General features: G+C 46.4%; 1 protein-coding gene and 1 long non-coding RNA gene across 5 annotated transcripts in view; one reads left to right on the plus strand and one right to left on the minus strand.

Annotated features, from left to right (window-relative positions):
- Window positions 1–15,433, minus strand: part of Dlgap2 (DLG associated protein 2) — a 684,399-nt gene that overhangs the window by 59,133 nt on the left and 609,833 nt on the right. For all 4 annotated transcript variants that reach the window (XM_040733553.1, XM_040733551.1, XM_021234406.2 and 1 more), the window contains one exon: window positions 948–1,095. In XM_040733553.1, the coding sequence (XP_040589487.1) occupies window positions 948–1,095 (148 nt within the window). The remainder of the gene's footprint in view (window positions 1–947; window positions 1,096–15,433) is intronic.
- On the plus strand, window positions 8,732–12,476 carry LOC121135159. The gene is made up of 3 exons (XR_005872366.1): window positions 8,732–9,043; window positions 9,439–9,563; window positions 10,360–12,476. It is a non-coding gene; the product is annotated as an uncharacterized LOC121135159 (long non-coding RNA).

Consider the following 15,433-nt stretch of genomic DNA (forward strand, 5'->3'; position numbering starts at 1 on the left):
AAGAGAAGGAGTTGTAGGAAAAGAGTCGTTACTGTCTAGTCAGCACTTTCCATAGCCAGGAGGATGTCTGAGTGCCTGGGTTACATGCCACTACTATTTAGCATTGTCATAGCAACAACAAACATTGTGGTTATTGAGTGCTCGTTGTATACAGGACTCTGTCCTCAACAATCCCCAAGTCCACTGACTTCCTTGTTATGCCAATTGCAAAGAAGCGGGATCCCGAGACCAGGCTCTTCACTGGCAAGAATATCATGGGTAAAGCTAAGGGTAAGCATAAATTACATAATTTTTTAAATTATTAGTTTTTGAGATGAGGCCTTGCTGGTGGGCTGGAATCCCTGCTCCTCCTGCCCCAGCTTCTTGTGCACTGGAATTATAGACATTTAAGTTCTCTTTCTAATAAGTAAGCAGGTATTCAATTAAAGCTTGGAAATTCAGTTATTTGCTGCACATCGCAGGACACATGGCACCAGTAGTTCCCGCTGGTTGTTGGTATATACTGTCTGGTCCATTTACCCAAGTGAGAAACCTAGCACTTCTCCCAATGCTGGGTCCAGCCCCTACCACTCTGTGGGGACCCTGGATCCTGCTTTGAGACTAGATGTCCACTGAGAAATAAGACCTGCCCTAGGAGTGAGTGGTACTCATTCTTTTCTCCGCAGTGCCTGGCTGTTAGAAAACTAACAGCCTGTACCAGGCAGGTGCCCTCTGCATTGTCCCACTGCAACTAGGCCTGGGTGGCTCTGTTGGGAAGATGTAGCATAAGCCAAGGAGGCTATTTACTTTTAGAAGAGGAAGAAAGCCCATGATAAACCAAGAGACACTATTACACATTCCCTGCAGGAGAGTACTGTCCATGGGTGTCTGGGCACTGACTGCCCCATGGGATCCTCTAACAGCTCCAGAGACTGCACGCTACATAGAAAAGCACAGAAGAGGCCCACCTGGCTCACACAGCTGGCCTGGCTCAGGGTGCTCACGGCCCGCATGTAGCTCTGGTTTCTGGACCGGAACTTCGGGGAGTTGTAGTTGATTGATGGGTCCAGGCTGTGACCAACAGGCACCTCACTGGCAGCTTGCAGGTAGCTCTGGCTACAAAGACAGAGAAAAGGACAATGTGGTCTGTGAGCATCTGGGGAAGATGGGAGGAGATGGTTGCCAGTAGACACCTCAATTCCATACTGTGGCTGGTGTCATTTCCGGCTGAACATCCTTGAATGGATGACTTTTCTTTATGCCCATTTTATGGGCTTTGCATCTACAAATGTGAATCCCATCAAAAGTTCCAGGGCCAGATAATTTAGCAAATTGCCTTGAGACCTGCTTTTTTTTTATGGCTTAGGCAGTGAGGTTAAGATCACCATCCGTTAAAGAGGAAACAAAACAGCAGCAAAACAAAAACGGAAGCCCTCATAACTCAGACAGCAGAAGGGCCAACTCAACGTTTAGTTTTAAGCCAGACCCCTCCAGAGCCCCATAAAGAGCTTGCTAGTGCATTGCAACTTTACAGACTTGGAAAAAATAAAGGCACCACTTCAGCGTGTTTAAAGGTATGTCTTTACTTTTGTTTCTGTGTGTGCACGTGTACCTGTGTGGGAATATGAGCCACGGAGGCCAGGAGAGAGTATCGAATTCCCTGGAGCTGTAGTTCCAGGTGATGTTTCTGGGATCTGAACTCTGCAAGAGCAATAGTGCTCTTGACTGCTGAGCCATCTCTCCAGCCCCTCCCTTAGTTCTGAAGGGAGCAGATTATACAATGCTAGCACAGAGATACAGAAGGGAGTTTGGACCAATGTGTTCTCTCCATAACCATTTTCTAAGCTTCTTTAAAAGAAGCATTTACCAGTTTCCAACTTGCTGTTTTGTCAAACATTAAAGTGTGGGAAAGCGCCGAGGAGGTTCAGCAGCTAGGTCTTCTTAGCTTAAGTTTCTGGGAAATCTGGTACGTTTCCCTTCAAATGCTACTATCCGATTTTTCCACTGTGCCATAAAAATTCATGGAGTAGTGTAGGAAGGCATTATCAATCACTTGCCCCCTGATTTCGAGCATAAGGGTGCATTGGTGCCGCTCATATGTTGAAATAATCATTAGTACTGAACAGACTCTGACCTGGGCATTAAAGCAAATACTTTCTTCTTATAGTGACCCTTTCTATAACTTGTTTTATTATTTATTTCTTTATAAGTGGGGCACCAGGTGCAAGTGAGAAGGCTCAGCCCGAAGGGGCTGCTCAGCCTAAGAATCTGAGTTTGACTTCCAGACCCATGTGGGTAGAAGGAGAAACAGTTCCTACAATTGTCCTCTGATCCCCACATGTACCATGTGTCCTCTCCCACAAATAAATATGATTTGAAAATGGGACACCAGTGAAAACACATGGCTTTGTAAAATCAACTTGGCAATGTTTACTAATCGCAGACAAAATAATTCTGTTAAAAGTAATTTTTACTTTCAAGGAAGGTACATTACACACCCCAGGTCCAATGCCCACCTTCTTCATGTCTCTTTCTTCCTGTGTTTCTTCAGAACTCCTCATTTCTTATGTGTATGTCTACCAAATGCTCCTGGTGTCTTTTTCATTAGATTTCCCTACTGATTAGCAGCACCATCCATGCCATCCAACCATACTCAAGTTGTTTCTGAGAATGACACCCAGAAGCAGAGCTTTGTCCTTCGTACCTGCTGCTCTGCTGCTCCTAGCCAGTTTCGGCACCCCAAGTACGTGTCAGCCTCACATCACAGCCAGACCCTGCTGGTGGCCTGTGCTAGTACCTAAGAATACAGTTCAGCATTCAGGATGCCACAATTCTGTGCTTCAAATGAAAATTCAAACTTTTTCCAAAGTTGAGTGAGCACCTAAATGAAAGTAGCCACAGCAAAACACGCAATAAACTCACAACAGCTACCATTTGCTAACAACCATCACAGCAGAGTCCCCACAGGCATTAAGCTGCTTAATGTAGGTCTAGAGACCACATTGCAGAAGACTGTAAATGACAATACTAGATTCTGAGCTTGTTTAGGCTGGATGCAATTGAACTCCAATATCAAAGCAGCCGAAGTAGAGCCAGAGTGCTTGGGTTACCATATCTAGCCCTTCCTCATCATCAGCAAGGAGATGGTCCCAGGACCCCAGGATACTGAAATCCAAGGATACTCAACACATTTCCTTCTGCCCTCTCTTACATTTTCCTATACACTTTAATCATCGTCAGATGACTAACACACCTAGCATAACATAAACGCTAGGTAGCTGTTAGGCATCACTTAGCAATGTGGAGGAAAGTGTTTGTTCCATACAGAGGCAGTGACACGGGTGACCACTCATGCTGGAGTGTCAAGGGGCCATAGCAGGAAGTGTCTGCTGGTCACTTCACTCTCCCAGTTTCAGCATAGCACCTCCCTCAAGCTCACTTTCAATTTGCTTTTGTAACTGTCTGGAACTTTTAATTTTTTCTATCTGTGGTTGGTTAGATTGGAACCAAGATATAAAATGCATATACATGCATACATGCATACATACATACATACATACATACATACACACATACATCTCAGTGTTGTTTTTCCTGGAACTCACTTTGTAGAACAGGCTGGCCTTGAACTAATGGAAATCCACCTGCCTCTGCCTCCTGGGTTCTGGGATTAAAGGGGTGCAGCACCACTGCCAGGCTGACTATATTTTTTGAAAAGTGATACCCCATTTAATCTCACTAAGATTAACAGTGATTTTGAAAGTATTATAATGGTTTACCTTTGTATAATAACTGTGCCTCAGATGCTACAATCTGGCAGCTGGGGTATGGTGCCGTACGGCCTGTCCCTCAGCAATGTGGAGGCTGAGGCCAGAGGGTGATTATAAGTTTGGGGTCAGGTGGGCAAGAGCCTATTTTATAAAACAACTAACAAGACCCCAAACAAACAAGCAGACAAAAACCACATATCTGGGGACCGAAGACCAAGAGCCGATGGCGTGAGGCACAGGAAGGCACAGGTGTCGGTCCCTCACACATCGTGGGGGTGACAAGTCTCATGCTACCCCTCGCAAGGCCTTGCCATTGCTCTTCCCTGAGGTCCTGTCCTGGAGCCCTCCATCATTCTGAAGTGGGCTTTTCCCCCCTTGGCTTACTCAAAGTGGTAATTTCTACTTTGTCATCTCAATTGACAGAGTCTTGAAAAACAACTTCCTACATAGATGGGTGGTAGCTCTGGAAACCGCAGAAGGAGACCATTTTCTGGAATAATGTGTGATATTTTTGTTCTAGTTTTTGCCTTTCAAATGTTGCCCATATTAGATCATCATCTCTGCGTAAGTGAGACAGGATCCCCATTTTGGAAAACTTCAAGTTATCATCTGAAGGAATGTAATGGGCTTTGTAGCATTTCACTTTCTTTTTTGTCCCCATTAGCAAAGTGTTCCCGGTTTATTTACTGGATTGTAGGATCATACACCTCAGCTGTAACTCTAGATCTTTATAAAAACAAATTTACAGAACAAAATATCTTCCCGTGCAGGCCTTTGAATATGGTTATGCGGACCCCTGTAAATATACTTGAAATAAAGACAGAAGAAAACATTGTCTTCCAGTCACCTTAGAAAGCAGTCAGGGAGACTGCTAAGGAGAAACATAAGAAAATAAGCTCTCCGTGCTCAGTGTATCCATTCCAGATGCAGAGAACACCTTTTCGCATTTATAAATGGAACAGGACAGGAATAGTACCCACTTACAAACAGCTGCGCTTCCTCCGCTGCCTTAAACGGAACATGGTAAATGACATTAGGTGTGAGCGTGCTTCCTCCCAGAGAGTGGAGATTCCTCTGCCTCTTAGAGAAACCCTAGTCAGTTCCCATCCTCAGGCCGTGAAATCTTTCCATGTCACCCAGGTGCGTGCAGCACATGCGACTCTCTGTCCTAGCTCAGGGTCCCTGTGAGAACAACCTGCCTGCTGCCACTCTGCTGGGGACCTCAGGTGGACTCTCCTACCATGGGGCTCAGGGAATTGTTCCATTGCTTTTTACCCTAGTGGAGCTTGCGGTGTAGAGTTCACAGATGACTTCTTCCTCTTTCCTGAAAGGGATCCCTCCCCACCACTCTGGTGATGGGTGTTATTTGAAAATCGGGGCTGTGGCACAGGGAGAGGGGCCAGCCTGTGAATCTGGAGTGCAGACCTGTTGGCCATGGTGCGTGCGTGCGTGTGTGTGTGTGTGTGTGTGTGTGTGTGTGTGTGTGTACCTCCCCCGCATGGAGAACACAGGCTATGTGCTCCACACCCACTGCTGTGACATTGAACAAGGCTGCAATAAGAGTGTCCTGGGCCTGGGGGCTCCAGCTCTGACCAAGGACACTGTGACAGGAAGCCTCTGTGCAGAGCCAGCAGTGGCTACGGGGTACAGACCCTCTGCAGAGATATCTGTAGAAACTTCAAAGGCAGAGCTTGGAACTAAGGTTCCTTTATCTTAGGTGGAGCCTAGGCGGATGTTGGAAGAAGCACCTCACCCTGGAAAGTGTCAGCCATACAGCAACAGATAGCCTTGTGAGGGATGAGAAGCAGCATCCCTATGCTTAGCCTTACCGTCTTCCCTGCCACAGGTGGTGGTGGCACACGCCTCTAGTACCATCCTCCCTACCAATGACCTTAATCCTCAGCCTGACCTATGCTTAAGCCTTCGTCTAACTGTAAACCCAAATAAAACCTTAACCTAACCCTGAATCTAACCCCATCTCTCTTTGCTATACCTCTCTGGTGCCTCATCGCATCACCTGGTTGTCCTGTCCTGCGTATGGCATGCTGTCACCCCTCCCCCTTATCTCCTGTACATTCTGTTGCAGTCTGCAGTGTCATCTGCCCTGCAAAGGGAATTCTGTAGCCTGAGCCATGTGTCAGGCACAGTGCAGGGTGCTAAAGACAGCTGAAACCACGGAGCTACCAGATAACGCACAGGACTCCAGTTATATTTGGATTTCAGATGCGAGATGGATCATTTTAAAGTCTAGGTGGCATCTCAAATGTTGTTTCAAAGACGCCCCACATGGGACGTAGTGAGAGGACAAAAATTCGTTGTTTTTCTGAAACTTGAAATCACACAGGCATCTGGTGGCTCTGTCAACCTGGAAGAGCTAGGAAGGGAACATGATCTCTCTCCTTGGGGAGTCGACACTGTGTGAGGACTCAAAGGGGAGCAACAGCTGATGGAAGTCCAGTGTACACTGGCCCAGAGCGGATGGGTATTAGAAGACTAGAGGTCAGAAGAGCCAGAAGAACATCATGGGAGCGAAGATTGGAAGTGAGTGGGTGGGGGTGATCCCCCTATGGAGTTTGAAATTTGTGGAAAAAGAAATGAAAATCCACATGTTCTCCCACAGCCAATGGGTAAGCAAGAGTGTGGGGGAAATCCTGTGCTGCTCCTGGAGGTGAGTGAGAATGAGTAAGAAGATGAGATGGAGACCCAAGAGACACCATGGGACCAAAGCTAAAGTCACGTCAGACAGGACACTACAATGGGGAAACCGAGCCCATAGTGCTATCTTCTAGAATTTTCCTAAGGCTCATCGCAGGGAGAGAAGCAGGGCTGAAGCTGGACGCTGTGGAGCATGCCCACTCTGTTCCAAGAATACTTTTTAACCAATTATAGACACTGAAGATTTTTAAGATGTTAAGCCCTGCTTTCACTGTGCTTGCTTCTGTGTGCCTGCGTAATTAACCACCGGAAAAACTGGGTCAATGAGCTCTGTTTCTGCTTGACTTTTGATGACCCTTGATGACCCAGCACCTAGGGCCCTGAGGCACAAGCACCTAGGCTCAAAAAGGCCCTGCCTCAAGGATCTGTATCACACTCATGCTAACTGTTACCCTATTCACAATTGTCAGGCTATAGAACTGGTCCAATTGGCTATGTGTGTCTCTGTTGGTCACCAGCCAGGCAACTGTATATCTACCAATGATGGAGCATTATTAGTCACAGCAAAGAATTACACCCTCCAATTTCCATCGGAATGGATGGCACTGGAGGACGTTATATTTAGTGGAATCAGGCAGATGTAGAGAGACAAATGCCACATGTTCTCTAACATTCACAGAAGATTAAAAACGAGTTGACTTGGCACTGGGATGGTGAACGCTAGAGTAGGAAGGATATTCAAGAGCAAAGTGGTAAAGGAAGTTGGTGGGATCGGTGTATGTGTGCATATATGCTGAAATGCTACAGTAAGCCCTAGTAAGTTAGACAGCTGATAGCGTGTTAACCAAAACAAAGCAATTAGACAACCTTAGCCGTTGAGAGCTTCAACTATATAGTGGCTGTTTTATATCATGCAGGAGATTATAGCACCTGCCTTAGAGTTCTTTTTAGTTTTTCTCAGATTTGTTTTGATTGGGTCTTTGCTTCTCTCTCTCTCTCTCTCTCTCTCTCTCTCTCTCTCTCTCTCTCTCTCTCTCTCTCTCTCTCTCCTCTCTCTCTCTCTCCCTCCCTCCTTCCCTCCCTCCCTCCCTCCCTCCCCCCCTCTCTGTCTCTGTCTCTCTCTCCCTCTTCTTTCTTCATAATAGATATGGTTGGTAGAGGATCTACATTTTGTTACTTTATTCTTATGAATGCTGTTTATTTACTCTGTCTGGTGTCCTGTGCTATCTGGGCTTGTGTTATGTGGATATGTCTGTGGATAGCTCCAAGTGTTGTCCAGCAGACGCTCGCCACATTTTTATTTTCTGTGGGCTTCAACTGAGTGAGCCTTAAACTTGCCTTAGGGATACACCTTTTTAACCTATGTCTTTGGTCTTCTCCTGCATGGTTCCATCTTGTCACCACGGCAGCCTAAATACCATTCTTTAATATACTAGTCCAACAAGATGGTGGCGTCTGCTGGTGTCCTTGCTACTTAAACCTCCTGAGAGAGAAAACATGAGGGTCTTATGACTACAGAGCAATGAGAGGGTAGTGCATCTTTCTTCCAAAACATGCTGCCATGCTGCCTCTCTCTCTCTCTCTCTCTCTCTCTCTCTCTCTCTCTCTCTGTCTCTGTCTCTGTCTCTGTCTCTCTCTCTCTCTCTCTCTCTCTCTCTCTCTCTCTCTCTCTCTCTCTCTCTGTCTCTCTCTCTCTCTCTCTCCCCCCAGGGTTTGTCTTCTGTAGTCAGGTTAGTTCAACTCCAATCTTTTAAGGCCATGTTGGCTTTGGGTAGCTTCATGTCCATTAATGGCTGTTGTGTCCTGATTTTAGGAAAGTCTGTGCTGATTCCTACCATGGGCCGAGATACTAAATGATTCCTTCTCCTTGTGGTAAAGTTAGAATATGTGCAAGTGTTCCTGCAAGGAGTGTTTGTACCCAGGCTTTGAGTGGCTATGCTACCAGCTCTTGCCTCTGTGTCCCTGTGTGGTTGAGGCAGCAACATTTTCTGTGAGAACACACACCACACTGGCAAGCTGTGTACACTAGACCAACTCCAAGCTGACCGACATCCTACGTTCAAAGCCTTCCAGCAGGGATGTCTATGGAGGTTCTTGAGCATACTCCAAGTCCACCCCAGGGTGCTGTCCTGCGTGCTCAGTCTGTTTTCTTTCTGCTTAGCATCCTGGCAGAGCCCACATGTGCTCCTGGAGGACATGTGTGGTGACCAGCTGGTTTCCTAGACAACAAGCACTCGAGGAAGCAGGTAACAGGGAGCATTGTCTTGTCTTCTGAGGCCGCTTGGCTTGGCTAAAAGCCTTGCTTAGGTCCATTTCCACTGAAAACACTCCGACTCCAAGACCTTTAGAGTCATGCCTCACAAAAACTGGTCTCACTGCTAATGCCTGCTGAGGCTAACTGAGTAGAAGGCAGAATTTTATTCTTGTGACAGTCATTATTTCTCGGACATGTTGTAAACATTCAACCCGTGAACAACTCTCCTTATAATCTGTTTTTCCAGGAAGGCATGAAGTTGAGAAGTGTGTTATTATTAAACTGCACACTTTCTCCTCCATTGGGACTGGATGTGACCTCAGTGGGAGCAATATCCAGCCTGGCTCTGTAGAAAACAATGGCTTCATCGAGAGGTGACCACATGGTGAGTCCCCAGGCACGGAATGGAGCTGGCATTTTGGCTTAATGACTGTGTAATTTCAAGTTATGTTTTTACACACCTGCAGTGGGTGGTCATGGCTACATGGTGAACTAATCACTTAATGGACAGAGATAAGCCCGAAGGCTGTTCCCAGAGCTGAGTGCTACTGGCCTTGGCTCACTGCTGCTCCCGTCTCTGTGGCAGCATGCTTCATTTTCCCCTTAAGTGGAAATGTCATGTCCTGGGTCATGGGTTTGTAGATGGGGTAGCCTTGAAATAACTGGTGTACAAAAATCTTGAGTTGCTAACTGAACAGTTCATCCTGAAGGATACCCTAGGGCAAATCAGGCTGCAGCCTGTGCCCACAGCAGAGCATCTGGTGTGTGCTGTCTCCTCAGGCTGCCAGACTAGAAGACTGAGAGCTCTCTTCAGCCATTGTCTAAGCCGTGAGAGGACCCTGAGGGAGGACAGAAACTGCCTGGTTCCCGGGGTCTATGAAGATCATTTGAAGGACCACACCGAGGTCTGTTGGGATGTGACAACCAAGTACAGAATGCTCTTACTACCTTTCCTTCAAAAGGGCAAGGAAAGGGACCCCTGGGTGAGGTCAGAGAACATGGACACATCTCCAGATTCCCAAGTTCGGGGCCAGGAGACTGAAGTAAAGGGGACCCTTTTTCAACAGAGGAGGCTATTGAACTCCTGCATTGTAGGGTGATGAGCTGTCTCTGGCTGTCTCTGGGACTATGCCTTTTGCAGACAGAAGTGATGGCACCGTACCATTTTGTCACAAGTACCAAGAAGGAACAGCCAAGCCACACCTCCATGAAGCAGCACTGTGCTCAGGGAGTTCTGTGGTCATTCCAGATGCTGCCCACTTCCAGAAAGGGGACATGGAAGGGCACGGCATGCCCCCAAAGTTTTTCTTAAAGAGACCCTGCAGGTGGTTACAAACCAGACCACCTGAGGAACACACTCTATTTGGACAGAGGGTGAGGGAGCCTCTTAGGGACTGTTCAGAGATCTAGATTTTTTAAAAAATCATTTCATCTACAAATCAGAACAAATGTGTGGAGTCTATTTTTCTGGTGTTGGGAGGTGAATTTGTTTTCTGCATTTACAGGAAATAATACTTCATTTAAGATGGTTCCCCTGATAGTGGAGCCACATTTCCCAGAGACTATGCAGATCTGATCTGGAGGGGTTCAGAGCACAGCCGCAGCACATGAAGAGAGGAGATGACTACTGTTTCCTCTCCTTGCTGTTCTATGCCTCAGTGGGTACTCTATCTGATCCAGCTCTGTCTTTGGCACCTGCAGGGAAGGTGGGCATTAGGATACAGATGAAGAGACAGGAGTCTCCTGGGCTGGCAAGACAAGACTCAGAAGACACCGAACACAGAGGTGACTAGAGTTTAATAACTCTCACGGAATCTCATCAAATATTAAACGATCAAATATTGAACCACAGTTTCCTGTCAAGAAACTCTCGATACAGAAGCTTCCTACCCTTCCCCAGGCCTGCTACTTGGGCAAATATCATGGAGCTGGGGAATCTGTATGGCTCAGATGTAGGAGCTGTGATCCAGTCCATCTGTGTGTGGAACCCCAGGGAGCTGGGCAGCCTCTGCTTCCAGGCTAGTGTGTGGACATGGTGATGGATTAGCAATGACATCAGTGTCTCATCTGAAGGTTGTCAGTCTCAAGGCAGGTCTCAAAGATTAGACACACAGTGAGAAATGGCTCTAGAGCTCAGAAAGGCTGAGGGATGGAGGCTATCTGTGACCCCGCCCCTCCCTTAAAACCACACTCATCACTGAAGGCAGCTACAGAAAGCACTCAGTATGTACTTCAAGCCAGAAGTCTGATGACATAAGCAGTTTTGGACCACAGAGGACAGGGGCATGAACCCACAACACACTTGTTCCCTGATCCACATAACTGGCTAGTGACTTGGGGTACCCACTCTCTCCATGTAGTTTGATTACTTTTGATTTCATCTATAGTGAGTGGCATTGAAAGTTGTGTACTTGGTCCCAACCAGTACTTGAGTCAGAGACGAAGTCCTGACCACCCTCTACCTCACTGTCCTCTGCATGCTTGAGACTCAGGAGTACTCTGTTGTCTTCTGCAAGGATGAGAAGACTATGCCCACCCCACTGTCTCCTCTTCATGACTGACACTGTTCTCTGTAGAGGCTGAGACACAAGCTTACCCCATTGTTCTCTGCAAAACCAAGGTCCATTCCTCCCCACGGTCCTCTGCATGGTTGAGACCCTTGTCTGTGTGAGTAAGTGGGTCTGTGTTACTAGGGACCCTAGAGCTGTCCTTCCCACTTCTGCCTTTATGTTTTCTTTTCCCCTAACATTTACACCGGAAGTAAGAGTTCTCATTGCAACTGGAATGAGGTGCGTATACCAATCTTCTCCAATTGTTGGCTCCTTTTTCAACCTCCAGTGAAGATGGCTGTAGCTGTGCAATATCACGACCAACATATTCTCTCTTGCCCTCCCACCTGCTGTGTTCATAACCAGTGTCAACTACAGTCCCCTACCATGCTGGACTTTTCCTCCCTTGACTGGAGAGAGAGATTCCCAACTTGGATCAGTGGTCACCATGGACTCTGAGTCTAGAGTAGTGAGGCACATTCTCACCTTAGGTCACTGGCCACATTAAACTCTGACTCATATGGAAGGTGAGGTAGGTTTCCACCTTGGGTCACTGGCCTTGCCTGACTCCATCTTCCATGAATGATGAGACACACCCCTATCTCAGGTCTCTGTCTTCTCCCTGGAAATACCCACAGGCCCAGATTCCTGTGCTCAACTGTCACCTTTGTAGTGAGTTCCATCAAGACTACACACACTATCTGAGCCTTCTGCCTCCCATCATATACACTCACATGAGCTCGCTTGGTCCTACCACTCCGGGAGCTTTCCCCATGCCCTTTGGCTTCAGGATTCTCTGTACTCTATATGGATTGTTCTTAAGTTCAGGGCCTGTGGCCTTTGTTAGAGTCAGTGACTTTGATGGCTGAGATTTGTCTCTGTTCATGACATGTTCAGAGCACCCTAGACTTTGTGTGATAAACAGGGATTTCCAGTAGTCAGAACACTGTGACACACAGAAACTGAGTGGAAACCTGCAGCTGCTCCTCTTTATCAGGGAAGATTTGCTCTGCTTGCATCAAAGTCTCTGAGCTTCTAGCCTGGTGTGGTAGTTTCACTAAGGATGGCCCCCACGGACTCATGGTTTTGGTTGTTTGACCCATAGGGAATGGCACTATTAGGAGGTGTGACTTGGTAGAGAAGGTTCCTCGTTGGAGGAAGTGTGTCACCGGGAGTGGGCTTGAGGTCTTATAAGCTCAAGTTACGCCCTGCGTGCCACAGAGTCTCCTTCTCCTGCCCATGGATAAAGACATAGAACTCTTAGCTCCTTCTCCAGCACCAAGTCTGCCTGCCTGCAGCCATGCTTCTTGCCATGACGATAATGGGATAAACATATGAAACTGTAAGCCAGCCCCATTGAAATGGTTTCCCTTATAAGGGTTGCCATGGTCACAGTGTCTCTTCACAGTAACAAAACCCTAACTAAGACACCTGAGATAGTTAGTGGCACCCTGGCATGGCCTAGGCAGGTCTGATGAGGCAGAAACATAGGCAAGCAGAGCTAGGGTCAGGCAGCCTTGTCTGAATGAGGTATTCACATGTCCAGCTGAATTTGGCCTTGGACAGTAGGTTGTAGGAGTTTGCATGTTTTTACTTTGCTTGGGACTTTCACTTTCAGAGTAAAGAGTCTTGATAATGTACAACCTGTCTAGAAATGGATTATTTTAAAACCCGTTTTCCATGACATCTACTTGCCACAGCTTACCTTTAAGAACAAGTATCAATTTCTCTATAATAAGACAATAATCTACTCTTTATGCCATATTACTACCATCAACAAATTTTTTTGAGCATTGGCCTTATGTTTTGAACATGTTGGGACTAAAAAACACATTCATTTTTTTCTTTTCATACACGTGCTTATTGTATGAGCCCTTACTAAGCACCTCAGTGTAGTCTACCTGGCTCCAGGTTCATCAGGCTAAGCAACAGATATGACTAATGAGGTCTGGAGTGGGGACAGATAACAGAAGGAAAATCAACAATCAAAAAAACTAGCAAAGAAGGATAAGCAAGCAAGCCAGAGGAAGGGAGGCGGGAGAGAGGGAGGGAGGGAGAGAGAGAGGGAGGGAGGGAGGGAGGAGGGAGGGAGGGAGAGAGGGAGAGAGGGAGAGAGGGGGGAGAGAGGGAGGGAGAGAGGGAGGGAGGGATGGAACAAAACAAAAACACTGAACACTTTATGATAAACAGCCAAGAGTCACATTTACCTTCTCCATGTTCCCTTAACATGGAGTATCATTCCTCACTCCTTAGCCTGTATGTTTTCAAACCGAGGTGAGCTTCCTATGGACAGTCTATAAGTTTTTTTACTCTTTTTAAAAATTCTTTCTGCTCCTCTGACCTAGTTATTTATAATGACCATGTTTTTGGATTTACTGATTCATTTTCGCTTGACCTAGTCTACTGTGGAATCCTTAAACATTTTCAATTCAGTTATAGTTTTCATGATGCAGTTTGGTGCCTCCTCCTCCTCCTCCTCCTTCTATGTGTTTGCTTTGTTGAAAGTCACATTCATTCTCTGCTTTCTTAACTGTGGTGATAGGCACTTTCATGACAATTATTTTGAATCTTCGGTCACATAAATCATGTAACTCCTTTTCACTGGTGTTGTTTCCAGTTCCATTGTTACCTTTGCTTTTGGCCTTCCTTGGCTTTATAATTGTCATCCACACTTTGGGGTGGGCAGGGTGGGCACGTCTAACCTTGAGTCATGTGAAAAGAACTCCAGTGGTGTTTTTGATCCAAGATTCTGAGCACATTTGCCAACCTGCCCTTTCCAGTGAGAAGCAAGTTCCTTCAGCCCTGCTTGTTTTCTGCTGAGCAGGAGAAAGGAGCCATAACATCCACCAGTCCAAGTCATCCACTCTTTTCCAAGATAACTAGAAGTTGTTGGACCTACCACAATTCCAAGTGTTGAAGAGAGATATTAGCCTTAGCAAAGTAGGGTTGTTGTGGGCATGCACTAATTCTCCCCAGAGGAAACTGATGAAGGGGAGGGAGGGAGGGAGGGAGGGAGGGAGGGAGAGAGAGAGAGAGAGAGAGAGAGAGAGTCAAATTCCATCTTCTCCAGGCAGATGGACTATGTACATCATGCAGATCTCCAAGTTTTGCAAGTCAGAAGCCAGACCTCTAGGGAGTCAGCTGGAGAAGTTAGGGTGGTGTCCATGCCAGCTACCCCCTTTCTTTCCTGAGACAAGAGGTAGGGAATGTCTTCTGACCTTTTAGTACTATGCCAAGGACAGGGATTCTAGTGAAACCCTTTCTACCACCTTCTCAGTTTGGTTTTAAAATGTTTACCTGAGTCTGTGAGTTCGAGGCCAGCCTGGTCTACAAAGTGAGTTCCAGGACAGCCTCCAAAGGTTTCGAGAAACCCTGTCTCGAAAAACCAAAAAAAAAAATGTTTACCTGAGATGTTCAGACAACTTTATGTTCGTTTCTGGGTTTCTCATTGAGGGCAATTATCCATGAGCTGTTGCTGAGTTGGACTTTTTGTGGGGGGAAAGAAGTGTTCAGGCTTTCTTCTCCACCCTCTTGTTGATACCACTCCAAGATTGTATTTAGTAGAGCATTATTTAATAATAGATGCTGAATTTAGTAAAAATGCATAATCCATACCACAAATAAGTGTCAACAGAAGGAACTTCTACCCATGCCATCATTATGCCAGATGACCAAGTATTCCCTCAGTCTGCACACATTCAGGCAAAATGCCATTGCATCACTGTAGTGAGGTAACTATGCTGCTATAGTCACTTAGCAATGTCCTCCAGCCTGACAGCCTGACAGTGAGTGTGGGACAGAGAAAGAAATGAGTGCACACTGACTTTACATCCAATGAAGTATTAATTTCATCAGAAAGTAGAGAGGAGAGCTAATGAGCCAGGCCTGGTGGTGCACAGCCATAATCTCTTGGAAGCTAAGGGAGGAGGATGGAAAGTTCTGGACTAGGAGTGAGACCCTGCTTCAAGAAAGGAAAAAGGAAGATAGAAGGAAAACTGCTACAACTAAAACCCTACAACTACACTAAATGGAACAATAGGAAATGACAAATGAAAATTCTCACAATGGAGATACCTCTTGTTTGGAAATCTTGCATGTGAAACAAGGCCCTGGAAAAAAGTCCTTGTGAGAAGTCCCAGCTGAGGACAGAAGTTGTCACTATCCTTGAAGCCATGCCTAGATAGGATTCTGAGATGCCAGGGTGAGAAGTGAGAGACCCTGTGATG

Source organism: Mesocricetus auratus, unplaced genomic scaffold (genome assembly GCF_017639785.1).
Source record: "Mesocricetus auratus isolate SY011 unplaced genomic scaffold, BCM_Maur_2.0 Super-Scaffold_100031, whole genome shotgun sequence".
NCBI lineage: Eukaryota > Metazoa > Chordata > Mammalia > Rodentia > Cricetidae > Mesocricetus > Mesocricetus auratus.